Source organism: Vidua macroura, chromosome 14, assembly GCF_024509145.1.
Source record: "Vidua macroura isolate BioBank_ID:100142 chromosome 14, ASM2450914v1, whole genome shotgun sequence".
Lineage (NCBI taxonomy): Eukaryota > Metazoa > Chordata > Aves > Passeriformes > Viduidae > Vidua > Vidua macroura.
The window spans coordinates 1,146,507-1,173,536 of NC_071584.1; the positions used below are offsets into that span (position 1 = coordinate 1,146,507).

General features: G+C 41.4%; 2 protein-coding genes across 14 annotated transcripts in view; both read left to right on the top strand.

Moving 5' to 3' along the window:
- The window catches only part of TAF1 (TATA-box binding protein associated factor 1), a 29,430-nt gene extending 26,090 nt beyond the window's left edge, over nt 1-3,340 (top strand). For all 9 annotated transcript variants that reach the window (XM_053990236.1, XM_053990239.1, XM_053990240.1 and 6 more), the window contains 4 exons: nt 346-444; nt 657-807; nt 1,554-1,731; nt 2,739-3,340. In XM_053990236.1, the coding sequence (XP_053846211.1) occupies nt 346-444; nt 657-807; nt 1,554-1,731; nt 2,739-2,955 (645 nt within the window). In that variant the 3' untranslated portion in view covers nt 2,956-3,340. The remainder of the gene's footprint in view (nt 1-345; nt 445-656; nt 808-1,553; nt 1,732-2,738) is intronic.
- Nucleotides 3,341-4,160: 820 nt separating this feature from the next.
- OGT (O-linked N-acetylglucosamine (GlcNAc) transferase) lies at nt 4,161-27,011 on the top strand. 5 transcript variants are annotated; one of them, XM_053990244.1, is made up of 22 exons: nt 4,161-4,301; nt 7,899-8,079; nt 9,004-9,247; nt 10,789-10,857; nt 13,881-13,997; nt 15,318-15,397; nt 16,579-16,774; nt 17,015-17,155; nt 17,329-17,429; nt 17,622-17,775; nt 17,880-17,981; nt 18,222-18,401; nt 19,158-19,316; nt 19,944-20,033; nt 20,813-20,938; nt 21,362-21,532; nt 21,658-21,774; nt 21,854-22,021; nt 23,992-24,144; nt 24,820-25,072; nt 25,263-25,386; nt 25,949-27,011. In XM_053990244.1, the coding sequence occupies exons 1-22, from the start codon at nt 4,265-4,267 to the stop codon at nt 26,121-26,123; spliced, it is 3,138 nt and encodes a 1,045-aa protein (XP_053846219.1). In that variant the 5' UTR covers nt 4,161-4,264; the 3' UTR covers nt 26,124-27,011. The 5 variants fall into 5 exon arrangements, with proteins under 5 accessions (XP_053846219.1, XP_053846220.1, XP_053846221.1 ...); XM_053990245.1 differs by having other exon boundaries at nt 7,929-8,079; XM_053990246.1 differs by lacking the exon at nt 4,161-4,301 and adding an exon at nt 4,736-4,757.
- Nucleotides 27,012-27,030: the final 19 nt, after the last annotated feature.

Sequence of the window (27,030 nt, forward strand, 5' to 3'; positions counted from 1 at the left end):
AACCTAGTGCTATTTTCCAGAAATAACTAGTTGAAGAAGGAACTCTGGTCTGTAAGGCTGGAGATTCCCAATTCAAGGATGAGCACATCAGGTAGAAGTGTGTGGAGACTGTGCTCTCTGATCTTGCAATAAAGAGAAAAAGGATCCTTGCTCTGCGAGTGATGCACGGATATTTTCCTTTCTGTCTTTCCCTTCCTGTACTGCCACACCCACTGCTGTGGCCCAGGTGTCCCTCACACCCCCTGGGTGATGTCCAGTAGATCCTTCCTCAGTGCCACTGCTGTTCTGGGTGATGTTCTGGGTGATGCCCTCCTGAGTGTCACTGCTGTTTGTGTTCCCATCCAGATGCGCCAGGGGCGAGGCAGGCTGGGTGAGGAAGACTCTGACGTGGATATTGAAGGATTTGATGAGGATGATGATGGCAAGCCCAAGACTCCAGCCCCAGTGAGTATATTTACAGGAATCCCAGCCACAGTGCACGTGCTGGTTGCAGGGCTGTCTGTTGTGCCTGCTGCCCTGAGGCAGGCTCTGAAATGCAGTTTGGAGCAGTTAGCACTGCGAAATGAGAGAATGCTTCAGAGTGGACAGAGTGGGAAACCTATGGTAGAAATGGTAGCATGCTGTGGATCTTCATCATCCCTGTTTGTGTGACCCAGGAAGTTGAAGATGCAGATGGTGACCTTGCTGATGAAGAAGAAGGATCAGCCCAGCAGCCCCAGGCCAGTGTCCTCTATGAAGACTTGCTTATGTCTGATGGAGAGGATGATGATGATGGGAGTGATGAAGAGGGAGATAATCCTTTCTCGTGTAAGTGTCCTTTTCTGATTGTTCATTAACCTGGCTGATCTCCTGCTTCCATCACAAAAACATGCACTAGAGAGCAGAGACCAAAGGGGCGAGATGAGGAAACTGGGTGAACACAAATGGGACTGAAAACAAAAGTGGAATGGGAATGCTGTAAGTACAGACACACATGAAAGCAGAGCTAAAACAAGATCTTGTTGATTGTATTTCATGAAGTGAAACTGCAAATGGTTCTGAAAACACTGAGAGTATGATTTGATATGCAGAGCCAGGAATGGGTAGTCTAGTAAAAGTACATTTATTTTGATATGAAATAGGCTTATCAATGTTAAATGTAAAATGTTAATGTTATCACAAAAAGCAATGTTATCACAAACAGGATGAGGTGTACAGAGGTTATTCAGATTGTTTCTATGTTTTAATACAAACTTACGCAGAAAAGCATATAGTGGTATTTATCAATGACTTGTGAAAATTACTAGGAGGGAAGAAAGGGGAATTTTCCAGAGTAGACAAGACATAAGGCCTTTTTGAGTAACGGTGGTAATGAGATTGCTTTGGAATAACATCAGAATTGGGCACTCAGTAGGTGGTGTTGCCTCCCAGATACCTTTTCTGCTGCCTTGTGGAGACACAACTTTGTCAACATTCCTTACAGTCAATGCTGCAGCCTTTAAACACAGACACTGGGTATGTAAGTGACAGAACAAACCTGGCAGTTCGTGACCAAACTTTGGTTCACTACACAGCTATCCAGCTGAGCGAGAGTGGCAGTGACTCAGATGTGGAGCCCAATGCAGTGAGACCCAAACAACCTCATGTTCTTCAGGAGAACACACGGATGGGCATGGACAATGAGGAAAGCATGATGTCCTATGAAGGAGATGGTGGGGAGACATCTCATGTTATGGAGGACAGCAATATCAGGTAATTAGAGCTGGTTAAAATCCCTTCTCTTAAAGATTTTTGAAGTGTTCATCATAAAAACCTGAAGAATGTCTCATATTTCTCTTAAAGTTACCTTGTGACTGTTCTTACTGTTGCAACCATAAAAACCATTTAGTCTCACTGACAGAAATTTGGGGTTGCTGTTAGATTTTCACTAATAAAAATATCAGTTAAATTAGGAAAAAACCCACCCATTTTTTTTCTTTTAAGTTAGATGATTTCTTGCACATACGTAGTGGTTTTTGATGGCAGGACAAATAAAGGTTTTTACAAGCTATATCGAACTACAAGATGCCTTTAAAGTTAAAAACTGATTTAGCAGATTAACTTTTTTTTCCCCCCTCTAAGAACAAGTATGTCCTGACTTGAAATTCAACTGCTTAGTTGAAGTCCAGAAGTATAGGAATATGCATCTTCTGTATTTTGGAAGGTGTTCAATTATTAGAAAATTAAAAGAACAACAATATCAGCTTTATTTTTTTGCATTCAAGAGAACCTACTCTGCCTTCTCTGGGCATTCTGTAGAGTATAAGTATTTGATTCTCTGTTCTTCTTCTACTTGTGGAATTCAGTTCCTTAGTGCCATTATTGATACTTGCCTAATAAATCACAGGCATCAGAGCCAATAGGTAGCTGGGCTGGCAGGCAATGGTCATTCCAGCCCAGGATCTTGACAAGAGTGAGCAGGAAGTACTCGAGAAGGTGAGAATGGGCCGAAAACATTCCTGCGTTTTCTGTCTGCAGGGAAGGTGACAGAAGCTGTTGGAGCAATCAGTTTTTCCTGCCTGGAGTGTATCAGAGTGGAGTGAAGATACTGGAATTGTTTCATTGGAGAACTGTTTTTCCTTTAGTTTCTGTTTCAAAAAGCTGTTGAAATGCAGTGGTTCCCTAGTGTTCACAGGACTTCAAGCCAACTCTTACAGCGGTTAAATACAGAATTGCTGGTATCAGCAACTCATTTGAAATGATCTTCTTCTTTCTTCTAGTTATGGCAGCTACGAAGAACCAGACCCAAAGTCCAACACAAGAGACACGAGTTTCAGCAGCATTGGAGGCTATGAGATCTCAGAAGAGGAGGAAGAGGAAGAGCAGCAGCGGTCTGGGCCAAGTGTGTTAAGTCAGGTCCATCTGTCTGAGGATGAGGAGGACAGCGAGGACTTTCACTCCATCGCAGGAGACAGCGACCTGGACTCAGATGAATGAAGTCCCTTCCCTGAGATGATGGTCATCCTGGGCCCCTCTTGGCTCCTCAATTTCTCTTGCCCGAGTTTGGTGTAAGGAACAGTGTAGTGTGGGCTGTGTTAACAAGATCTATTTTTTATTTTTAGATATAACATTTTAATTGATTATAAAACATGTTATATGAATGAGTAAACAAAGAAGAATAAGCGTTAGACAAGCGTGTCCTGCTGAAGCCTTGGCTTGCTGTAGCCTGTACTGGTTCCAGAATCCAGATGCAGATTTGTATGGTTTGTTCTTCAGTCTTCATAGATGTAAAGTAATTCCTCAGAAATACTGGCCTGTTGGATGCCTGCATGTCCGTCAGGAAAAAATGCTTGCTCAGAATGAAATACTTGCTGTTGATGAACGGTTGTAAGGCAATTTTCATTTCATAAAGTGGAGCTTTTTCTCTGGGACCACAAATACAGTGTCTGATGTCTGACCCCTGAGTGGTTTTGGGAACTGCCTAACTCCTACCAATACTTCAGAAACAGCTGCCCTACTTTTTTTGTAAGTTGCAATAAGTTCCAGAAACCAGACTTTTGGTAATTTCGAACCTTTAGGAAGGCTCACGGTTCACCGGAGACTGCTAATTTTCAGTGCCCCGGGGATCCGTGTGGAGTCCTGGTGTGTGGCTGACGGAGCTCATGGACATACAGCAGGAATGGGGATACAGACGCCTTTGCCGCTGTTTTCTCTGTGCGGGTACACGGTGAGCTCCGGTGTCCCGGTTTTTGAGCTCTGCCGTCCCTGTGAGCTGTGGCGCTCCGGTGGCTGAGATGCGATGCCCCAGTGAGCCCCGCCGTGCCGCTGTTTGAGCCCCGCCGTGCCGCTCTCCGAGCGCCGCTGTCCCTGTGAGCTGTGGCGCTCCGGTGGCTGAGATGCGATGCCCCAGTGAGCCCCGCCGTGCCGCTGTTTGAGCCCCGCCGTGCCGCTCTCCGAGCGCCGCCGTCCCGGCCAGCGCCGCTTCCGCGGAGCCACGTGCGGGCGTACCGGGAGGCGGCGGCGCATGCGCACTCCCGCCGCCGTTGGCGCAGCGCTGCGCGCGGAAGGATAACTGTACGTCGATAACGCCCCGATTCCGGCGGCTCCCTCCGCCCGCCGTGTGCCTGCGCTGCCCGGCGCCGCCCGGACTCTTTTCCGCGGGGATAGTTCCGGCCGCGGCCATTCGGTACGGCCGCCGCCGCCATTTCGGGAGCGCCGCCTCAGCGCGCCGCGACAGCGGGCAGCTCGGCCCGGCCCGAGCGCACCTTCTACCGTCGCCGCCACAGCCTCCCCGGCCCCTGTCCCGATGGCGACCTCCGTGGGGAACGTGGCGGACAGCACAGGTACCGTGCGCTGCGGAGCTCCGGAGGACGGGCTGGTCGGGGACAGCGGGGGCCGGGCCGTGCCGTCGCCCCCCGGGGCCGCTCGCCGGGCCCGCGCCCGGCGGAAGTTTCCAGACCCGGCGGGGCGGGGGTGCCCGCCGCCCCTGTGGGGTCTGCGCGGCCCGGGCCCCAGCGCGGTCCTGGGCGCGCTCCGGTGGGCGCTGCCCGTGGGCAGCCCCCGGGCCGCTGCCGGCGAGGCGCGGGAGGTGTGAGTGCGGCGGGCTCGCTGCTATATTTACCAGACTGTCAGGTGACTGCGTTAGAGGGCGAAGTAGGGTAAAAGCCTGACCCAAAATGTGTGCTGGTTTGCCCAGAATCGCTCGCTGCACTTAGGCAGGACTTCTTTTTCCAGCAGCCTGGTCGAATGGAAGGTGTCCCTACCCATGGCGGTGGAGCTGGAACGAGATTATCTTTAAGGTCTATTCCAAACCAGACAGTTCTGTGATTCTGTGGCATAGCCGAACGCTAAAGCGCTTTTCTGAGCAGTAAAATAGCGTGTTGTATCAAGGAAGGATCCTGCCCTAAATTTAGTTCGCAGATCCAGAACTTGAGGAATGGAGGAAAAATCTGACTTCCTCTGTAGAGCAAGAGAAAGAAGTGTGTGGTGCTTACTGAAAGGATGAAAGGACAAGCACAGCTTTATCCCCCAGATTTTTGGGGTTTCTGTAATCAGAGCGGTAGGAAGAGCTGAAATGATGCTTGGGAAAAGCAGAAGGAAAAGGAGGATTTTTGGAGAAAGAGACGGGACAGCGGTGCAGGAGATAGGGATCTAAAGAGAAACGGTAGTGATACAGAGAAGTGCTGCAGTACTTTCTCAGCTGGAACTGTGTGTGGTCAGCGAGGCTGCAGCATCCTCTTGTAGCCTGGATCCCTGCGGGTAAAAAGAGCCACGTGCACGCTGGGAGGGAGTCCTGTGCTCTCCAGCACCTCCCAGCTGGAGGGAACCACTGCTTCTGGCTGGAACGAGATGGTGTCTGAACGCAAGGTTGAGCAGGAGTGTGTTGCAAGTGCCTAGGATGGTATTTGTGGGGGGAAAATGGCCTTGGGCGCCTTTCTGGTGGTTCTGTGCAGCTTTTTGTTTTGCTTGTATTGTCTAGAAGCCTCGGGGAAGGTCATTGTCACAGCACTGTACTAGACTTTCCCAAGGTCATAGTCGAAGCATGCAGCACAAATTAGCCGAAGTACAGAAATTAATTTATGCAAGACACGAAAAGGGATTTTCCTGGCTGTGACTTCTCACTGCAGTTATTTTCTTTATTAATTGATTCAGTGAGCATCCTTTCTTGGGCTGTCTTACGGATATTTTGCACTGCATAACTTCCAGCCAACTTTGTATTAAAAGTTTCACTTGTTCTGGACTTCGTGATGTGGCTGTCCACTTCCTGCTTTTCAGTGAACTTCTTCACAATCGATTATAAAATAAATGCTTGGAGGTAGATGACTGGCAATTTTACACTGAATTTGCCTTATCTCTGGAGACAAAGGTTGGCTTGTTTTGTAAACAGAGGCACTTGATAAATGAAAGAAAGTGTCAAGTGTTTCTTCTTTTGTTGCTTTTGTTAGTAGTTCTCCTTCCCAGGTGTTAAATCTACACCGCCTGCTCTCTTGGCCTGGAAGTTGCAACTTCAGTTTGACTTTTTACTTTAAGTAGGCAAAATGTAGCATTGCGTTCATGACTGAAAGCTTCTTTCCCTGCAGTCGTAAGTCTTGAAGTGTAAACTTCTGGGTTGTTATGTGTTGGGGTGCTTTTTTTTTTTTTCCTTCTTATTTTTTTTTCTTTGAAATTTACTAAAACAATTGAAATGTATTTGAAGAGGAAATTTTGTTCATGAGACTTGCTGTTCCTCTGTTTGGTTTCTCTGTGCCATCAGCGGAAGTCGACAGAAGGGCAAAACCTGTTAGCAGCACGGGGACCAAGTGAGGAACAGCCTGCTGGTGCTCCAGTATTACTGTCAGCACCATTTATAAGCGGTGTGGTTTTCAGCCACAGTTCAACATTCTCATGTTGAATAAAGGTTGTACCTTTTAATCTTTGCCAGTAGGTTTAACCAGATCCTGAAGTCCACTGTGCCCTTACTCAGGGTTTGAAAAACAGGAATCTAATCTGAATCAAGATACTCGGTTACTAATTTGTCAATTATCTGAAAAGAGAGTGGCAGTGGGAGTTCCAGTTTACTGTGAAACAGTTTATAGCACTGGCCGAGACAATACACTATCTGGAAAAAATACTGTACTTATATCATACAGGACTTGCAGTCTTATACTAAAACCTACTGGTGCTAAACCCCCAAATTTGAAAGTAATTTAAATAAATTGCATCAATCCCAACTTCATAAAATAAACACTAGGTAGTAAATATGCACCTAATCTCTTTATGATTATTTTGGCCATCTTTAAAATTCTCACAAAAGCATCAACTTTTGTACTACCTCACTACAAAAATGTAGGCTCAGCTATTGAGGTGCTTTCTTGTATTAGGGAAGGTTTATCTGTTTCATTTAGATTCCAAATTTTAAAGCTGTAGGATGAGGTGGAAAATGTTTAATGAATGGAATTAAGGGGCTGCAGAGTACAGGAGGAAAAATGAGAGGTACTTGCAGTAATCAAACATTTTAATAGTAAGAGTTGTTGGTATAAAGGCAGAATTTGAAGGCCAGCACTTCTTTCTATGATGAACGGTTGTGGTTTTTCCAAGTTGCACTTGCTTATTACTCTGTAAGAAATTCTACTTACTTCTCTCACTTCCGGTTGTTTTGTCTAAAACAGGTGGCGTTTCATTTAAGTATTTCGATCTCCGCAGTTGGGTATTAAAAACTAAAACAGTTTTGTCACTCCTGTTCCAGCTGAGCCTCCAGGAGCAGTAACTCCTTTCCCGTACCCTCTCTGTTTAATGGTTCCTCCTGTAGGCCAGTTGCATCATCATTGAAGTGTGTGTTTGTCTCTCATCAGATATTGTTGTTCCAAGACCATTTTTTTTTTTCTATGAAGGGATTTTGACTCCTCAGAGCAAATACAGGAGTATGCAGGATTCAATGAATGTTACCCATTGTGCTTTTTTTGCCTTTTTTTAAAGAGCTTTCACTATTCACACAGCAAAACTTTCTTTTGTTCAAGTCCTTTATTAAAGTCTTTGTCTCCTGTCCTTCATTGCCCTATTAAATTGTTAGAACTTTTTTTAAAGTAGCAAAGACTAGGATTTTCAGTCGTGGGGAGGTGTGAGGAGAGTCATTGTTCTGTTAGCAGCACTTCACTGTTAGGAACCAAAATATCATATCATGACAGGAGTCTCTTTCAGAATAATGGAAAATTATTGACTTGCAAATATTCACAGTCATTACAGTCTGCATTTTTGCTATTATTAGCTGATGGAGTCAAGGACTGGTACAGATAAGATCTTAGAGTCCCAACTGTCACCTGCTGTAGTGTTTCATATAATTTCAAACATTTTTATCCATTAGTTGTGTACATTTTTTTTTTCATTATTTTGTTTTGGTTTTGTTTTGTTCCCATCATCTAACTTTTTGTTTTCCCCCTTTAAATGTTTTGGTGATTCTCCAGAACCAACGAAACGTATGCTTTCCTTCCAAGGGTTAGCGGAGTTGGCTCATCGTGAGTATCAGGCAGGAGACTTTGAAGCAGCAGAGAGGCACTGCATGCAGCTCTGGAGACAGGAGCCTGATAACACTGGGGTGCTTTTGTTACTGTCCTCCATTCACTTCCAGTGTCGCCGACTGGACAGGTAGGCTTCTTCCCTCTGGAATTCTGCTTGGACTTGCCAGCTTTACAACAGGAGGCCTTGCCATTACTGTTGTGTTATTTTAATATTGTGCATATTAACATTGGAACATCAGCCACATTGGTGTGTACTGGCAGGATTTACATGTGTAATGTTCATTCCACCTACAGTCTAAGGGTTTGTGGTTTGGGGTTTTTTTCTTTAGGTTGTAAGACTTTCCTGCACAACATGTTTAGTTAAAGGAGTTTTGTGATCTGAAAGTTGTTTCTATGTTCTTTCTGCTTGCTTGTTCCTGATGTGTGCCTCTAGCATTTTGAATTTCACTTGTTCTAGCTGTAAATTCATGTTTGCTGGTGAAGGAAGAACTTTTGACTTAGATTTGTTTTACGTAGTCTTCTGATTGAAGTCGTAGTGGTTCAGATATGGGAAAACAGAATGAGTGAGGGTACAACAGAATTTTACATATAAGTCATGTCCTGCCTCTTGAAAAGAATATCAAGTGTATTTGTTATTGCTTAACAAATACAGATGTTGGAAGAGGGATTCCTGAGGTGTTTTTCCCGAGTGTATTTGAGCTCGGGTTTGGTTGGGCAACTTGAACCCTTCTGTGACTGTAAATGAGAGCTGTCTTTGTTCAGGACCACCTAAAATGGGAACCAGGGCGGTCAGAGTTTAAAGTGGGAGCGTAAAGGTACAGGACAGCTCTGTAAGTCCAGATTTGTTGGCTGTATGTTTGGCTCACCTAAGCATGAATGTTCACTAGAGTAACTAGATAAACAGACAAACACTGAATGTCGAGGGTGGGTCTGTTTGAGGTTGTTTTTTTTGTTTGTTTGTTTGTTTTTTGGTTGTGGGTTTTTTTTTTTTGTTTGTTTGTTTGTTGTTGGGTTGTGGTTTCTTATTTGCTAACTGATCTATTTTCTCCAGGTCTGCTCACTTCAGCACTTTGGCAATCAAACAGAATCCACTGTTGGCCGAAGCCTATTCAAATCTAGGCAATGTGTACAAGGAGCGTGGACAGCTGCAGGAAGCAATTGAACATTACAGACATGCACTGCGCCTCAAACCAGATTTCATTGATGGATATATTAATTTAGCTGCTGCACTCGTAGCTGCTGGTGATATGGAAGGAGCAGTACAGGCATATGTGTCTGCCCTTCAGTACAATCCTGTAAGTAATGCTTTGTTTTATAAAAGTACATTCTTTATTACTGCCTTAGGACACAAAAGTAGCCAGCTTTCAAAGAATGAACAATGGATAACCTTTCTAACTTGTATACCATAAACTTAATTAAGCAGTTAATACTATTTTGAAGGATCTTTGAGAGGCTTCTGTCACAAAAAGTTGTGTATTGCAGTAGGGACTACTGGTTGGTTGCTTTTCTCTATATGTAACATACTTAACTTTCTAGATAAAAGATAAGCATGGTTTGGTTTTTCTTTTCTGAAGGCAGAAGCTTCAATGAATGGCCCCATATTTAGCTTTATGTGCTTTAAGCTAGTAGTACAGTGAGGGAATTGATGCTTAGACTTGAATGAGAGATCTTGGAAAATCACCAGTTATTACTTTATCACAAAGTCAGAAATTTGGTGGCGATGAGCGTTGCCTTGGTAAGATTTCTGCTGTAGACTGAGTTAGATTTCCATTGTGGACTGGTTTACAGGAGCATCAGTTTAGGTTTTATAGGCTGAAACTGACTGTCTATAAGTGACTCCTATAAGATTAATTGATCTGGTGTATGGATTTTTGGTTGTAACTGTTTCAAATTTACATTTTTAGTAAACTTTGTTTATTTTGCATCATGCTCGTTACATTTGTATAGTGTTGCTCAGTGTGATAAAGTTATTTGCTTGCTCTTTGGTCAAACATTTTGATAAAAAGTACTTCAAGTGCAGCGTTGGTCCCATGTACATAAATCCTTTTTCTGTAGGAAAAGCAAAAGCAAACCCAGTCCAGCAAGAGCTCAGAACCTTATTTTGCTGTGTTCTTAAGCCAGTGTGAGCTTGTCTAACTTCATATGCCAAGTGGTGTGACTAGTTGGATGCATTGGTTAGAATAATGTGAGATGGTGGGATTTTTTTGCAGGAGTTGAGTTTTGTTTAGGTTAGTAAATCCTTTCATTAGTGTTGACAAAATGTCTATATTCTCTCAGGTCTTTACTGCTGGATAATGCTGTTGCAGATTGTGCTTTTATTTCAAACAAATGAAACAACAAGAACGTGTAGTAAAGCTGTTGGAAATGGATGGCTTAGTGGGCAAAACAGGAAGGAAAGCTTCTTTAGGGATACAGGCAACAAAATCACTTGATATATCTATTTAAAAGCCATAATGGCAATGGTGTATCTTAAGAGTACAGGTTTGGCGTTGTGGCTTGGGAAAAAAAAAAAGGGGCTTGAAATGCTTACATGTGGCAAAAGGACTTAAGCTGCTCGGGGGGCATTTGTTTTCAGTTTTTTATTTCTGTATAGTAGGAATTGTATGAAGTACTACTTCTTTTTAATTCTTTGCAGTTGTACTTTTACAGTACTGAATTTGCTCAGATTATCTGTTGTTTTTAATCTTAGGCCAAGAAAAACAATTTACATTTGTGATGTTTTTATTAAGAATCTAAATTAAGCTTTAGAGGACCGGGTTGTTCCTTGCAAATTGTCTGTGAAGACTTGTGGGGAATCTGAAGTCCTGAAGCTGATGGTGTGATTTTGATTTTTCAGGACTTGTACTGTGTTCGTAGTGACCTGGGGAACCTGCTCAAAGCCCTGGGTCGCTTGGAAGAAGCCAAGGTAGGTGTTGGGTAGAATACATGTAAACATCAGTGTTTTGAAAACTTGAACTTTGCACCAAGTCTTCAAATCTGCGTTGATCAACAGACAGTCCGAGAAACTTCTGAAAACTGAAGGCACTGAAACACCCCAGAGTAGTTGCAGGGCAAGATATGGCATGTCCATGTTTAAAAAGTTGGTTTAAGTCAAGAAATGGAAAGTTACCAAGCCTTGCTGCTGAACTAGACTATCTGATACCATTCTGAAGTATTGGGCAGGGGCTCCATCATGCTTTCATCTGGAAATAAGTAACAATCCTTCAGATCTGAGGCTTGCCTGCTGGTGCCAAGCAGAGAGCCTGTGGTTAGCTCGAGATCCCTGTACGATGCAGGTGCTATTGAAAAGGCTGCTCTTCTAAAGTCCTTTGTGGCTTGTAAGTGGAGAAGAAACTTATCCAACTGTTACCTTGTAATATTGGCTTTTAAAGATTTTTATTCTTTTAACTTTTCCCTTCCCTTGATAGTGGAAGAAAGGCTAGTAAATAATAGCTGCAGTATGCGACACATACCACCCCCCACCCCCATCCCCCAATATCTTTTCTTCATGTCTTCCCTCTCCCCTCCCCCAAAATAAAGAAATTGGAAGGACAAAGCTGGTTTGTTTGGTAAATGAACTGATCAAAAGAAAACTTGCTGTAGTGGAAAGGTGGCTTCTAGCAGTCGTGCGTTTCCTAAACTGCGAATTTGAACACCAAGATGAGTTTAAAATTCTTGGCACGTTAAAATTTGGATTGCAGAAAGAAATTGTCTTGTTACAAGCCACCTTGCGCGTCCGCGCTGCAGGGGTGAGGAGTGTGGAGAAATCAGAGCCACTCTGGGCTCCACGGCTGTCGCTCCAAGCCCCACGCGCATGCTCAGAAGTGGAGTGTATGAACAGCGTAGCTGTCTGTTTGGCTGCAGCACCATTTGGGGAGGGCGGGGATCTTTGTGGGCTAGTGGGGACTGCGGGTTCAAAATTCAATATTGCTTTGTTTCTCATTAACAACTTGGATGCGTGTACCACCCTAGGGTAGCCGGATTGATTTGGTCGGATCCAGGTTGAAACCATTGTGTAGCAGCATTCAGAATTGAACAGTCTTTGAGACACTTGGTTCTCAGCCCACCAAGCGGACAGCTAACACGAATTGCACTTCACTGCAGCTTTAGTGTGACTGGTATAGGCCAAGACACTGCGCCTGCCTTAGGTTGCTGACTTCTTTGTTTCAGAGCTCTGGAGACACCTAGTTTGAAAGTGTTATTCCGTTTTGTGAGAACTTAATAAACGAGGAAAAAACATCTTGAATAAATTGCAATGTGTTTCTTTGGTTATCAGTCCATTTGAAAGATCAAGCCAGCAGATTCCTTACAGTTTGAACTAAAATTTAATTTCTTTGTAGATGTTTCAGAGCCTTTCTTCCAAAAAAAAAAAAAAAAAAAAGTCCCTGCTGTATGCAATTGCCCGATTAACCCTCTCCCTTCTGCATGTCTCCCTTGTTACAGACAATGATTATCCTCATTCCCATGTGTTAAGACATATCCAAAAAAATGCAATTGCTTTGTTGAACTCTTACTAATGATCTTGTTTTATTTTCTCTCTTGTTTTTGGTTTTTCACCACTGATATTGTATTTAGAAGGTTTCAGGTGGGTGAAACCTCCTATTCCATGCGTAAGGTGCCTCGCTGAAGGGAGCTCGAGGCCTGGATCTAGGGCAGACACACACCTCCTCCTCCTCTTCCAGCAAGGAACGCACCGAAAAGTCACATGATGAGAAATATGGTAACGGGTTTGTAACTGCCACAGCAAAACCATTTGCCTCCATGCCTGAATCTTCTGTCTTGTGGCTTCAGAAACAGCTTAAAATATTTAATTACAAGCAAGTAATGTAAGAATATTTTATACTATTAGCCACAAATTCTTTCAAAGAAATAAAGTAAAAGTAAATTAAAATATTTTTTAAAGAAATAATTGGAGATAGTTAATAGTAAAAGCTTCTAACTCTTCCAGTTGTTCATTTTTTTCCTTTTTTCTTCTTTGTTTGGATTGCAGCGTTCTGCTCTTCTGATGATGCGCTGTGATCCTGCAGTAGCGCAAAGGCTGCGCAGCGGTAACGCGCATTGCGTGCGATTAAAGCCCCCGTGAACGGTTGACTCGATGATTAATCTCTGATCGGGCGACTGCCCGAGCTCCAGGCTGCAGCCTTTTGGACAAAATTGGGTTGTAACGCATTTACAGAGTCCAGACATCAAATTTAACAAGCGAGTTTTGCGTGGGCCTGTCTGGTAGATTAATGATTCTGGTTGGCTGTTCACTGCACCTTGGGGCAATCACTAGAGCCAAGCAGTTCGCAGCGATAGCGTGGCGCCGTGCTGGGTAGGATGCGCAGCGATTTCTTGCGCTTGCATTACAGGGACCTAAACCTTCATGCAATCCTGTCATTTGAGGTTTTGAAGCTGCAGGAGAGGTTGAATTGTATTTGAAGAAACTGGGAAGCAAGATATGGATGGGGTGTGCCATCTCATTTGACAAGCACACTTTAAGCTGAGGAATGGCTTTATCTTTTTCAGTAGGGATTTTTTTTTTTTTTTTTTGCCTTTTTTTTTTAAGTAATTTCTATCTGATTTAGAATATTAGAAAATTTTGTTTCAGAGTGAAGTTGTTTTTACATGGTAATTTTTTTTTATTTTTACACACCTAAAGGCAGCAGACGTTCTGGTGAACTACTTGAATTGTTTCTAAGATGATTTCTGTGGCAATCTGGTGTCGGAAGGAATGTTAATCTGTTACCAGCATAACTGAAAAATGGTGGGCTTGCACCTGGGTTTTGGTTTGCGCTGGCGCAGGATCAACAACAGTTTGCAGCGCATTAGTTTTGGCGCAAGCTAGCCTATACTGCAGGGTCACTTTTGGCTGGTTAGAGAAGGCATACTAACAATTATTTTTTCTCATTTTTTTCTTTTTACAAATATTCCCCTTCCCTTGTATCTCTCTTCTTTAACTATTCCAAGGCCTGTTACTTAAAAGCAATTGAGACTCAACCAAACTTTGCAGTGGCTTGGAGTAATCTTGGCTGTGTTTTCAATGCCCAAGGAGAAATTTGGCTTGCAATTCATCACTTTGAAAAGGTAACTACCTAGGGGAGTCAGCTTCACTGCTAGATTTGTATGTACATGCAGTTGTATGCTTGCAGGTGATAAATATTTCAGTAGTGGAGAACTTTGTATGATCCTGTTAGTTAACAGCTCATGGTAATTTTTTTTTATACTTGCTGATGTTTCAAACTACCTCTATGCTACTAGAGAGAGACACTTAGAACCCCCCTAGGACTTCACACATGTCGAATATGAGAAAATTAATTAAATTGTTCTTCAGCCCTTTCCCGGGCTAATTTTAAAAAAAATCTTATTTGCTTGTAATGTTTTGTGTGTGAGAGAAAGGATCAACTTGGTGCTTAAATCATTTTGCATTGTGATTTTTGGTTCAGGTATTAGTGTCCTTTGAGTAACTGAGAAGAGCAGTTTTGAGTGACACGTTAATTCATCTTCTCCAGGGTTATTTTTCACTACTGTTCGGATTTCTCTAGATTAGTGTCATTAAGTAGTTGTCTGAGACCTTCCAATTAGTGTCTAATTGGTATCATAATTAATTTTGTCCTCATCTCTGAAGTTTCTAGAGTGCCCTAAAGCTTGTGGCAACAGTTTCTTCCTGAACTTCATGGCTTTAAATCTACAGAAAAAAGTCTAGCTGCTCAAGATTTTTTTTTTTTTTTTTTTTTTTTTGGATCGGTGTCTAGTTTGTGACAGCTGAAGTATTTCAATTTGGAATTAATAGCTTCCATGAGACTCTAAGAGTGGGGCTTGTCAAATACACAAGCTTTGTACTGCAGCTTCTGTAACCTCATCAGTTTTAAGTGATTTTTTGCATTTTATTAGTTTTGAAGGGAGCAAAGATGTTTTAGTTAAATGGCTACTCAGTTTTCCTGGCACATGATGTATTTGCTGCTTCCTTCTTCTTGTGAGCAGCCTGTTTTCCTGCACTCATAAAGTTTTAAAATTCTGTCTTACTTTGTAGTAGATAAAGGATACAGATAAGGTTTTTTATGGTTTCTTCTCTAAAAACAAGCTAGAGATAACGTAGCATCAGTAGACAGGAGTGTTATGTATGATCAGTCTAATGTGAAGTAAATGCTTAACACTTTATTGTGCTGTAGTTGCAACTCAATGGGTAAGCAAACAAATAAAGTTGTAGAAATGTCATTTCTACATATAAATAACTTTGCTCTGTGATTGGCTTATATGTTTTCCTTCTTTACTGGGTTATTGATAAAGTCTTAAAAGCTTACAGGTTATGTTTATAAAATTTTTAAAAAGCAGCAAACAACTCAGTTTCATAGAAAATATGTTTGTGTTTAATGCTCAAAACTTTTACTTCGAAAATATTTTCAGGCTGTAACACTTGACCCAAATTTTTTGGATGCATATATCAATCTGGGAAATGTTCTGAAGGAGGCAAGGATATTTGACAGGTAAGCAGATCAATACTGTTGCTCTCTGTGGCTTGTCAGAAATATCAAGATACAGATTATGTTCCTTCTGTAAAGTGTCTATGGACAGGGGTAGCAAAGACTTCAACTCTAAGCTTAGCAAGCAAATGTCTTTGAAGTGCAGACAGACCAGGCTACTGGTTTATTTAAATAAAAATTAAAAATTCCAGTGATATGTGTTCTTTCTTGTTGCTTTCTTATACTTAATGCATTGTCAAAACTGAGAGTTTCTGATGAAAATAGATTTGAAATTAAGGCTAGAGAGGGTGAAAATAAGATGCACAAGAAAGACCTGAATGCTAAATTTCTCTTTTTTCTTTATGTGATTCATAACATAATTTGCTAGTGTGTCTCTTCTAAAATATCCCTTCTGTGTGAGACAAGCTGGAATGCTGGAATTCAGCTGAACATCTGATGGAATATTCTGTATTTCTGACATGTCTGCCTCATGTTATTGCCTTGGGTTGCAGTAGTGTTGGTGTGTTGTTGAACTAACCTGCTCTGAGACTTCTAATCTGATACGTGAATCTTCTCTTTCTGGGAAAAGATCCAGGCTGTGTTGTTTATGTGCAATGTAGCATATTGCATCTGTTAATTGGTTTTTAGTTTCTGATAGCTGTGGTTTGTGGCCCCAAATTTAATAAAAGCTTGCAGGGAACAGGTTAATTATCTGCACTGCACACAGTCTAAATGATGCAGTGATGTCTGATTTAACCATGAGTTAGTGGACCAAAGAGAGGCATGTTTTTCCATAATTTTGCATCACCTTTTAAAGATTTGCTTATGTATATTGTTATGGTTTTCCTAGAAATTGGATTTGAATCCATCAGCCATTTATCTAGTGCTATAGGAGCACATAATGAAAGGTTTCACTTTTGAACAACGTGATTATTTAAGTAACTAATGGTAGGTTAGTGGAGAGAATAAAGATGTAATGTGGTACTGTTTATCTTGTTAAAATTGAATAATACACTGGCAAAAAATGGGGTAAGTACAAAAAAGGGTTTTTTCCTAGTAATGACAAGTGTTTTAAAAAAGTAGCTGAAAGGTTTCCTTGTTTTCCAGAAGACTTAATGTTGTTCACTATACACTGTACAGGTAAATAATTCCTGCTTTCTGGATGATTGCTTACCACCTTCTTTTTTTCCCTTATTTTGTTACAGAGCTGTGGCAGCTTACCTGCGAGCCTTGAGTCTGAGCCCAAACCACGCAGTTGTGCACGGCAACCTTGCCTGTGTGTACTATGAGCAGGGCCTGATAGACCTGGCCATAGACACCTACAGGAGGGCCATTGAGCTCCAGCCCCACTTCCCTGATGCCTACTGCAACTTGGCCAATGCCTTGAAGGAGAAAGGCAGCGTAAGGAGCACTTCTTTCTTCTTAAAATTACAGTGAATGCTTTTTTAATAGACACCAGCTGTCACCAGTTTGTTAAGTTGTTGAGCAAGTTGTTAAGATGGATGTTAACGTCACTTAAAAGGAAGAATAATTCAGGAAATCTCCATCTTGAACCTTTTAAAAGTGATTGTATAATGACTTCTCATAAACAGTGTTTTTACAATTAATGTTACAATATTAACAGTGCCCCTTTTTTTGAAGGTGGTAGAAGCAGAAGAATGCTACAACACAGCCCTTCGACTTTGCCCCACTCATGCAGACTCACTCAACAATCTGGCAAACATCAAGCGGGAGCAGGGCAATATTGAGGAAGCCGTCCGTCTTTATCGGAAGGCTCTTGAGGTACAGTTGAGTGTGAGGGGGAGAGGTGGGTGCTTCAAGTTGGGAATGCATCATAGGACAGAGGTTTTTTCCCCTCTCTCTTAAAAAAAAATAAGAAAATAGAATAATAAATGCAATTTTTGCTGTGGTCTGCTTGTGATGTTTGAGACAGAGTCAACTTCTTTTTCTTCCAGGTGTTTCCAGAGTTTGCTGCAGCGCATTCAAACTTAGCAAGTGTTCTGCAACAGCAGGGAAAGTTACAGGAAGCTCTGATGCATTACAAAGAGGCTATTAGGTAAATGGATACTCCCTGTAAGAGTCCCAGCCTCTCCTAATGGGAAAGTGCCTAGATTTGTGCAGAAAGTGGCTTAGTCATGTGTTGTAATTTCCATAGTTGCTCGTCAAATAGAAAAGTCTGGGTATGAGCATGTTTTCTTGTTGGAGGAGGAGCTTTTCTTGTTCATGACATATTATCTTCATTTTTCAGAATCAGTCCCACATTTGCAGATGCTTATTCTAATATGGGAAACACTTTGAAGGAGATGCAGGATGTTCAAGGAGCTCTGCAGTGCTACACCCGTGCCATTCAGATAAACCCAGCTTTTGCTGATGCCCACAGCAACCTGGCCTCGATTCACAAGGTAGCACATGTCAATGATTCACTCTTAGCAGAGTGTGGCAGGGCACTGTGAGTAGCTACTCTGAGGATATTTTTACCTGCTGATTCATTTCTGTATTTTCACAGGATTCAGGGAATATACCAGAAGCCATTGCCTCTTACCGTACTGCTCTGAAACTGAAACCTGATTTCCCAGATGCCTATTGCAACTTGGCCCACTGTTTGCAGGTGAGGAAGATGAGGCTTTGATTGTGATTCTTAGAATTCCTCTGCAGGAGATTACTGATTTAAATGCAAAGAGTTAGACCTCAGTCTTGAATCAGGAGATAAGATTATACAGTTGTCAACAGTAATTACAGAAGTTCTCACTTCCATTTTTGGAAGAAACATTAATCTCAACCTCTGAAATTTCTGATACAGGCAAAATGAAGCTGTTGTCCTAATCTTTATGTTTTTCCTTTTTTGTAGATTGTCTGTGACTGGACAGACTATGATGAAAGAATGAAGAAGCTGGTTAGCATTGTAGCTGATCAGCTGGAGAAAAACAGACTGCCTTCTGTACACCCACATCATAGCATGCTGTATCCCCTTTCTCACAGTTTTAGGAAGGCTATTGCTGAGAGACATGGAAATCTCTGTTTGGACAAGGTAGGAAGTTCTATACAGGCCAGTTGTTGATTGTTGATTGAAGTTCTTTGAGGCTTTGCCTGTTCCTACTCAAAATCTAATAGTCAGATTTGTCAGTATTGGCCTTTGTAAGCTTTCTGAGTCACTGACATGTGAAGAGGTGGGATGTAATGTTCATAGCTGTTAGTACTTGTGAGTTTTGAGTGCTTGTGAGCGCTTTGTGAACTTGTGCAGGTTGCCATTTATAATTGAAAATGTGCTGTCAGCTGGTGGGAGGGGTCCATTTAACTAGTGGAAGATAACACTTTGTCAAAGTGACTTGTCTTGAGTAGCCTGATAATCCTGTCAGGGATAGTGGTTACAAGCTGATGCCTGGGCAAGATGGAGAGCAAAGAACAGAACAAATGCTTCGGTGCCTTACAGCAATGCTGTTCTGGTTACCAGTGCCTTGTGGTTTGAGAACTTCTGAGGGTCATGGGGTGGTATCAGGATATTTAATAATCGGGGTGGACTACTGAAACTGTTAAAAAAGCAGAAATGTGGTAGTGATGTCTGTATTTGTCTGAGAGCAGAGACATCACATCTTGTGACACAGCGTGTGGGCAGTGCACTTGGCTCCAGTGGAATACGTAGAATACAGGTTTGGAACAGCAGATGTCCATGATTGCTTGCTTGAGTGTGGGATAAGGTTAATTCTGCAAACTCCTAGGTGGGTTTTGTCCCTTTGTTTAGATTTTAGTTCCTGAGATTGTAAGCACTTGAGTGTTTTCTTGGCAGATTAATGTTCTTCACAAGCCACCATATGAGCATCCCAAGGATTTGAAGGCCAGTGAAAGTCGACTTCGTATTGGCTATGTGAGCTCTGATTTTGGAAACCATCCAACCTCACACCTAATGCAGTCAATTCCAGGCATGCATAACCCAGACAAATTTGAGGTAAAAATAAATATGACATGCTTAAAGCTTTAAATATGCCTGTAAGTGGTAGTTTTTTTTTTTCCCTTGGTGCAAGCAATTAAATGAGGAAAGAGCAAATTTTTGCTTCTTGGGTTTGTTTTTTTATGGGTTCAAGAGTTCTTCAGCCCAAGTCATCCTCCTTTACCAATATGAACTGCTGTTTTCAGATTCACTTGTGGTTTCCTACTTGGGAGAACCAGTCACTGTTAAAAAGCTTCCCTGAGGCTTAGCTTTTCTATTTAACCTGATTCATAGTTATGATTCTCACTAATTACAAAGTCAGAGGTGACTTGGAGGCATTCTTAGAGGTCTAATTCTTATGCAGATCTGTCTGTTAAGGTTACTTTGCCTTGCACTGATGAGAACATTGGATATATATGTCTGTGCAGGATGCAGTGCCATACTCTGGCACCAGAACTAGGCCTGGTTCAAATGTGTCAAAAAATGGGCCAGTGCCTCTTTCTTGACTTCTTTCTCAACTGGTAAATGCCATGTAAATAAATATGATTTGTGTGAAACAAGATATAATTTAATATCACAATATAGCACAGTTATTTTATGGACAAGTTGTTAAAGGTACTCAATTTTTGGTGCCTCATATTTTAGGTATTCTGTTATGCCCTGAGTCCTGATGATGGGACAAACTTCCGTGTAAAAGTGATGGCTGAAGCAAATCATTTCATTGACTTATCTCAGGTGAGCTTGTTTCATGCATTGACCTTTTAGCATACCTAAATTTTTCTAAATAAAGAGATGAATCTCTAGTTTGAAATTTCTTAGTTGAAATTATTTCTTGAATTAGGCTGATGTTAGTCTTGAGAATTTGAAATTTGTAGATGTATTGGCGTTATGCCCTATCTGGGATGTGGTGGTTATCTTGTGACCTCTGATAATTAAAAAGTAACATTATTGATATTTAATAACTCTCATATTAGGTCTCAAGATAAGTCATATTGGAGTGGAGACGTCAAGATGTCACAACTGCAAATAGGTTTAAGCTTGCATTAGATTCAGTGTGAAAACTGACCAGGATTTCAGTATACACAGCAGTCAAGGCAAAACCTTGTAGAGTAGTTAACAGGCTTATTCTTGATCTTGATTTTGATCTTCTGTACTACCTTAGTTTGTGAATGTGCCACTTGCCCTATGTGAGCTTTAATTACTAATTTTAAATTACTAATTAATTACTCCACCTTTGAGGAGTGGGTGTGGAGGAGGAGGGTGTTCTGGTTTGTATAACCTCAGTTTCTAGCCTTTAGCTTTTTTTTTTTTTTTACTGCTACTCAGCTTTACTGCTGCATTGAGGATTTACGCTTCTGTAAAACCAGGAATAACAAGATTTAAATCTCGCTTAAATTAAATTATGCAGTTGGCATCTGTCCATTGTTACACTGATGACTGACCACATTTATTGCTGGAAGACTGAAAACAAAAAGAACATGTGTTTATCTCTTTATTTATTTATTTCCTCTTAGATACCATGTAATGGAAAAGCAGCAGACCGCATCCATCAGGACGGGATTCACATTCTCATTAATATGAACGGCTACACCAAAGGAGCCCGAAATGAATTGTTTGCCCTGAGACCAGCACCTATTCAGGTAACTAAGTTACAGGGCTCTTAGTAAGCCAGAATCAATGTCAGAGTTTTTTGGGGGGGATTTTTTGACTTAAGGATTTTCTAAAATGCCGATGGAAAGAGAATGAGAGGAACCTTAATCAGAGTCATTCTAGACTACAGGAGTTGTCTCAGGTGAGAGAAGCTGTAATCACTGGTGGTTGGTGTTCTGGCTTCAAGCTGCACATTGTTGGGAAAATCTGCTTGAGAGATCAGTTTTAGAGCATTTGAGCTGTTCACTGTCTTGGTATGGAAAGTTTGGAGTTAAGGGTTGATCTTCAATTGGTAAAGCAGAAAAGGGAACTTGAACCTGTATGTGGCAAATGTAACTTAAAATTCATTGATTTTAACTGCCTTTATTTTTGCAATGCCCATGGAACTGAAGCCTTGCTTGCTTGTTTTTTAGGCAATGTGGCTAGGGTATCCTGGAACCAGTGGGGCATTGTTCATGGATTATATCATCACAGATAAAGAAACTTCACCAGTTGAGGTGGCTGAGCAGTATTCAGAGAAATTAGCTTACATGCCAAACACTTTCTTTATTGGAGACCACGCCAACATGTTCCCCCATCTGAAGGTACGTTGGAAGATAGGGCAGGAAAAGTAGGTGTTTTCCATGTGTCTTTATGAAATGGCACTTGATATAGTATTGGTAAGGGATCTGCATCTATTGTAACCTCTTGAAATCTTTTTTTTTGACAGAAAAAGGCCGTCATTGATTTTAAGTCCAACGGTCATATTTATGATAACAGGATTGTTTTGAATGGCATTGACTTGAAGGCATTCCTTGACAGCCTTCCTGATGTCAAGATTGTTAAGGTGAGAACGACTCTTGTGGGTGTACAGTCCTGGGCTCTGCAGGTAGTACTCCCTCTGATCCTTGTGTGATTTCTCTCAGATGAAGTGTCCTGACAGTTGTGACAACGCCGATGGCAATGCCGCCCTCAGCATGCCAGTGATCCCTATGAACACCATTGCAGAGGCTGTGATCGAGATGATAAATCGTGGGCAAATTCAGATTACTATCAATGGCTTCAACATCAGTAATGGCTTAGCAACTACTCAGGTGAGGCACTTCGGGATCCTGTTCTCTTCCTGTTGACATTATATGTGTATGTTTTAACATAACAATGAAGAAGAACCTCCAAGCAAATGTGTTTTCTGTCATGTTGATTCCTTTAGTTGTCATACTGAAGGAAGCTCATTATAAGCCACAGATGTACTGGAAGATGATCTTCCCCCCCAAAGATAGAGGAATTGTATCTAGAGGTATCTAAAGTCCAAAGAAATTCTTTCTTACGGCATAAAGGAGATATTTGCTTGTTCTGAATTTGAAGGCAAGATTTCCTTATTGCCTGCAGCCTACCAGGATTTGTGACCTGTTACTCAGTGTCAGTTGTGTTTTTCTGTTAGAAAAAAAATGCTGAGTAATAGAATAAAGTTATTCCACTGTATTTCAACAACATTTATTCATCTTCTTATATCTTTCAGAATTTTGCACTATATTACCACCTCTCATTGCTTAACAGTTCATGGGATTTTAGTGACAATTACTGGTGTTGTTTAACTCTTCTTCCACTGCAGAACAGTTTTTCCCTTTTAGAAATGCCATATTCTGACATTAGCATAGCTTGTTATCTTGTGAATTTTATTCAGTTTGCAGTCCCTTGGGAACCTCTTTTACATGATTTTGATACCTTTTATTGCCACTGCTCTGTTAGTAATCTCATACCTTGGTTTGAGTTATTTTCTTCACAACTGAGACTTTTCTTTGAGTTGGTAATAATTTTAGTTAGGTCAGTAAGGCTGTTAGCAATTTTTTTCTGAAGTTGTCATCTGAGAATCATAGAGAATTCGTCTTAACACTCCACCACTGAGATGAAAGACTCAGCTCTGTCTGTGCACTTCTAAAAGAGGATTTCTGTCTTTCAGTGACATTAATATAGCACTTCTTTGTGCTGAGATCAGCTACTTTTGAGCATTGGTCAACAAGAACTGAGCATTGTTTTCTTTGGGGTCTCAGTGACCTGAATAAGTAGCTTATTTACCAACTTCTGTTGAGCTGTTGTGCATCTTCTAAGAGTGACAGTGAGTCATTGTCATTCACATCAAGTGTGTCATCAGTGGCTGGCTGCAATGCCACTGTCTAAATTTTAAATACATGTGTATGTAAAAATACATACATATATAAGGAAAAAGGCTCTAAGTAGCTGTGTTGCCCTCTCTGTGTATCTGGTTTTGATCTCATCATTGCATGTCATTAAAAAAAAAAGTAAAATCCTGCTTCCATTTTACTAATCCTCAAGACTTTTGCATGCCAACTTGATTATTCCAACTTCATCCTCTGCTGCTTTTTATTAGCATATTCCAATTCTTTGTGAAGGCTGTAAGATCCCTTTTTTAAAAAAGTTTGTCATTAACTCTTCTAATTTTCAGCATTTTCATTATTTTCCTTGTCAACTGGTTCCTTACAGTCTTATCAGTTACATACAAGTCTGCATCCATTGGTTATCTGTTCTGTGCTTACTGTGTTCTATCTTAAAAAGAGAAAAAACACACACAAAAAACCCACCTAAAAATAGACCACAAAAATCCAAACAAACCAAACCCCACCTTTGCTTTCTAAATACCTTTTTATTCTGTCTTTCAGTTTTAATTTCATTTTTGGTCTCAAGGAAATTACGTGATCTTAAGGAGGATAGGATTCCATTTGTAATGCCTCTTTATATGATTCTTCTTTCCAATTATTCCAGTTACTTGGAATTTCGGGGAGATATAGGAAGGGCATGAAAATGCCCAGTGTTTTTTGCCTTGGTGGTTGCAACATTGTGGCATCCACAAGCGTGTACACATACCAGTTAAATTCTTGATGTGGGTAAGTAGACAATTTTGTTTTGTATCATAAAACCAAAGATGTGCTTACAGTAATTTGTTATGCTAACAGATGTGTCTCAGGACAGTTCCACAGGGCATTGTCTTGTTTCCTGCAGTTTAAGTGTTTCAATAGCTTTTTTTTTTTTCTTCTTTTTCTTTTAGATAAACAACAAAGCAGCAACTGGTGAAGAAGTTCCACGGACTATAATTGTTACTACCCGTTCTCAGTACGGCTTACCAGAGGATGCTGTTGTGTACTGTAACTTCAATCAGCTCTATAAGATTGATCCTTCCACCTTGCAGATGTGGGCCAATGTGAGTATCTCTATCCAGTAGGAAATCTAAGGTCAGACTTCTGGCAAAGCTGTTCAGGGTAGCAGAAACTTCATGCAAGTTAACTTCTCTGTGGAAAACACTGACCATGAGCCATTTGAATCCTTAAAGTGCTCTTGTTGCTGGGCTTAGTGTTAGTAGCATACAGAGGGTTTTAGATGTATTTCATATTATATCTGTGTATCTAGCCAGTGAAAATTTATGTTTGGGATGGCTTAAGTATGCTGGTTCTCCATTGTGAAATAATTTTGGATTTCCTTAGTCTCTGCAATTGATTTATAACTGGCCTTGGCAGTTGGAGAGCATTTGTATCAGGTTCTAGCTTACAGTGTATTACTGAGAGCTACTTGGGGGTAATTTTTTTTTTTAATATTCCATATTATGTGCCTATACATAACTGAGATCATAAATTTCAATGCTTACTCTCTTAAGGAACTGCTGTGTACACTGTTGCTCAGAGTTGCTGTCTCTTTCAGTGGGATCAGAAATGCAATCCCAGTGATCTTGTTCATAATGATGATCTCTTTAATTTCTGCTCTGTACCTCAAACTACTGAATGATGATGCATTCCGCTTCATTTTAGTATGTGGCAATTTATTGTTCAGAAAAGTAAATGTTCCTCTCTGGACTTCCTGTATTTTCTTATTTTTGTTGCAGATCTTAAAAAGAGTTCCCAACAGTGTGCTGTGGCTGCTACGTTTCCCAGCTGTGGGAGAGCCCAATATCCAGCAGTACGCACAAAACTTGGGTCTTGCCCAAAACAGAATCATCTTTTCACCTGTTGCCCCCAAAGAAGAGCATGTGAGGAGAGGGCAGTTGGCTGATGTTTGTCTGGACACTCCCCTTTGCAATGGGCACACAACTGGCATGGATGTGCTCTGGGCTGGGACTCCAATGGTCACTATGCCAGGTAATGCAGGGGGGAACCTACACTGAATACATGGGTTGGAATATTAGTAATTTTTTAGTAACAGCAAACACATCTGTCTGTGCCTTTTGTAGAGACAGAAGGAAAGTAACTCCCAGTGTGTGATAAGTTACTTGATAAGCTAATTCCTGGTTGTTTTTGCTGGTTTTGATTTGCCTTTTATTTTCTTCAGGCGAGACGCTTGCCTCACGAGTTGCTGCCTCACAGCTCACTTGCCTGGGTTGTCTTGAGCTCATTGCAAAAAGCAGACAGGAGTATGAGGATATTGCTGTGAAACTGGGAACTGACCTGGAATAGTAAGCAAACTTGGACTCTGTAATGTGGGAACATCAAGAATGTAGAGTAGTGTATGTGGGCACAACGCTGAGACACAAGCAGTTTTAATCCTGCAGATATTTTATATGTAAAATAGCTGGGCAATCCTCTTCTAGAGGTGTCTTGTGTTGCAGTTGAATCAGCTTCTGCTTTTAATGGTAACTAAGCAGCACTCCCAGTTTAGTAACAATTCTGAAGAAACTGCTTATGTGCAAAAGTGCAGTAGGGTTCACATGTTGTTCTTTTTAAATGGAAGATTAAGCAGTTTGTCACTTTAAATTAAAATCATGCTGTGAAGTGGTACTGCGCTACAGATCATGCAGCAAGTTAATGTTGCAGCTCTTCTGATTTTGTGCTGGTTGTGCTGGTCTGTATCAGAAATGAGAGGAGATAGGACAGGAATTTGGTGGAGGTGGGGGAGCAGTTGTTGTGGAAACAGTTGTACAAGCAGTTCTGGGTTAGCTGAAAACAGCAGGTTTCAAAGGTAAACAGTACGATGTGTTGTTTAAAAGGTCTCATGACTGCCTTAACTCTCTTTTGTAGCCTGAAAAAAATCCGTGGCAAAGTCTGGAAGCAGAGGATATCCAGCCCGCTGTTCAACACGAAGCAGTACACGATGGACCTGGAGCGGCTGTACCTCCAGATGTGGGATCACTACGCTGCGGGCAACAAGCCCGACCACATGATCAAACCCGTGGAGGCCAGCGAGTCTGCATGAAGAGACACTGGCTGTGCCCACCAGGAGCTCTCCAGCAACTGAGCCTCTCCAGCACTTGTGCAGAGATGATGAGCTAAAAACTGTGCATTTCTACTTAGTCTGCCTGGTACTCTGTGGCTGAAGTAATACATGATGGTGATTAAAGCACAGCCAGACTTATTTCTTGCATGATAGGGAAAGACTCAAAAGAGCCCGGGATCCTTTTATTCCATGAGGAATTTGAATGGGATTGAGCCGTGTACATGTGAGCCTGTGTGTATGAGTGACAAAGTGGTTTCAGGGGGAAGTTTGAACTGCCCAACCAGTTTATATAATGGATTGATTTAATCTTCCCACAAACCTCTCTCCTTTTATGTGGCTTGGGAATTGGAGCGTTTTAGCGTTTGATCTCGAGTACTCCTGTTGGTCTGTATGTGGTTCTCCCATGACAAGATTTCCAGCTAGCGAGTTGCTCCCCGTGTTAACTTCTAAACCGCGTGGACTGAAAGGGCGTATGTGCTGGTGTAGTCTTTTTTTATAGGTTTTATAAACCACTGGAGCCTATATCAGCCTTTTAATGTTTGACCTCTGTTTCGGAGCTCTCTCTGTAATGTGTTGGTTAAGATAAGGACTTCTGTTTTTTTGTTTCGTTTTGTTTTTGAAGCTTCTCCAATAACTCAGCTAATTGGCTTCATGATGGCAGCTCCTATTCTGTTAAAAAACCAAATTTGATTTGAAATTAATCCTTCCCACGAGTGTTTGAGGTGAACACAAACTGGTGCCAAATACAGATCTTTCAGGAATGATTGTTAATTATGTATAGGGGTGCAGTCCTAGGTACTGTAGCAAAGACTTTAAAAAAAAAAATAAAAAAAATAAAGCTTTGGTTTGCCAGTTTGACCGATTTGACCGGTGTGTCACGTTTTGT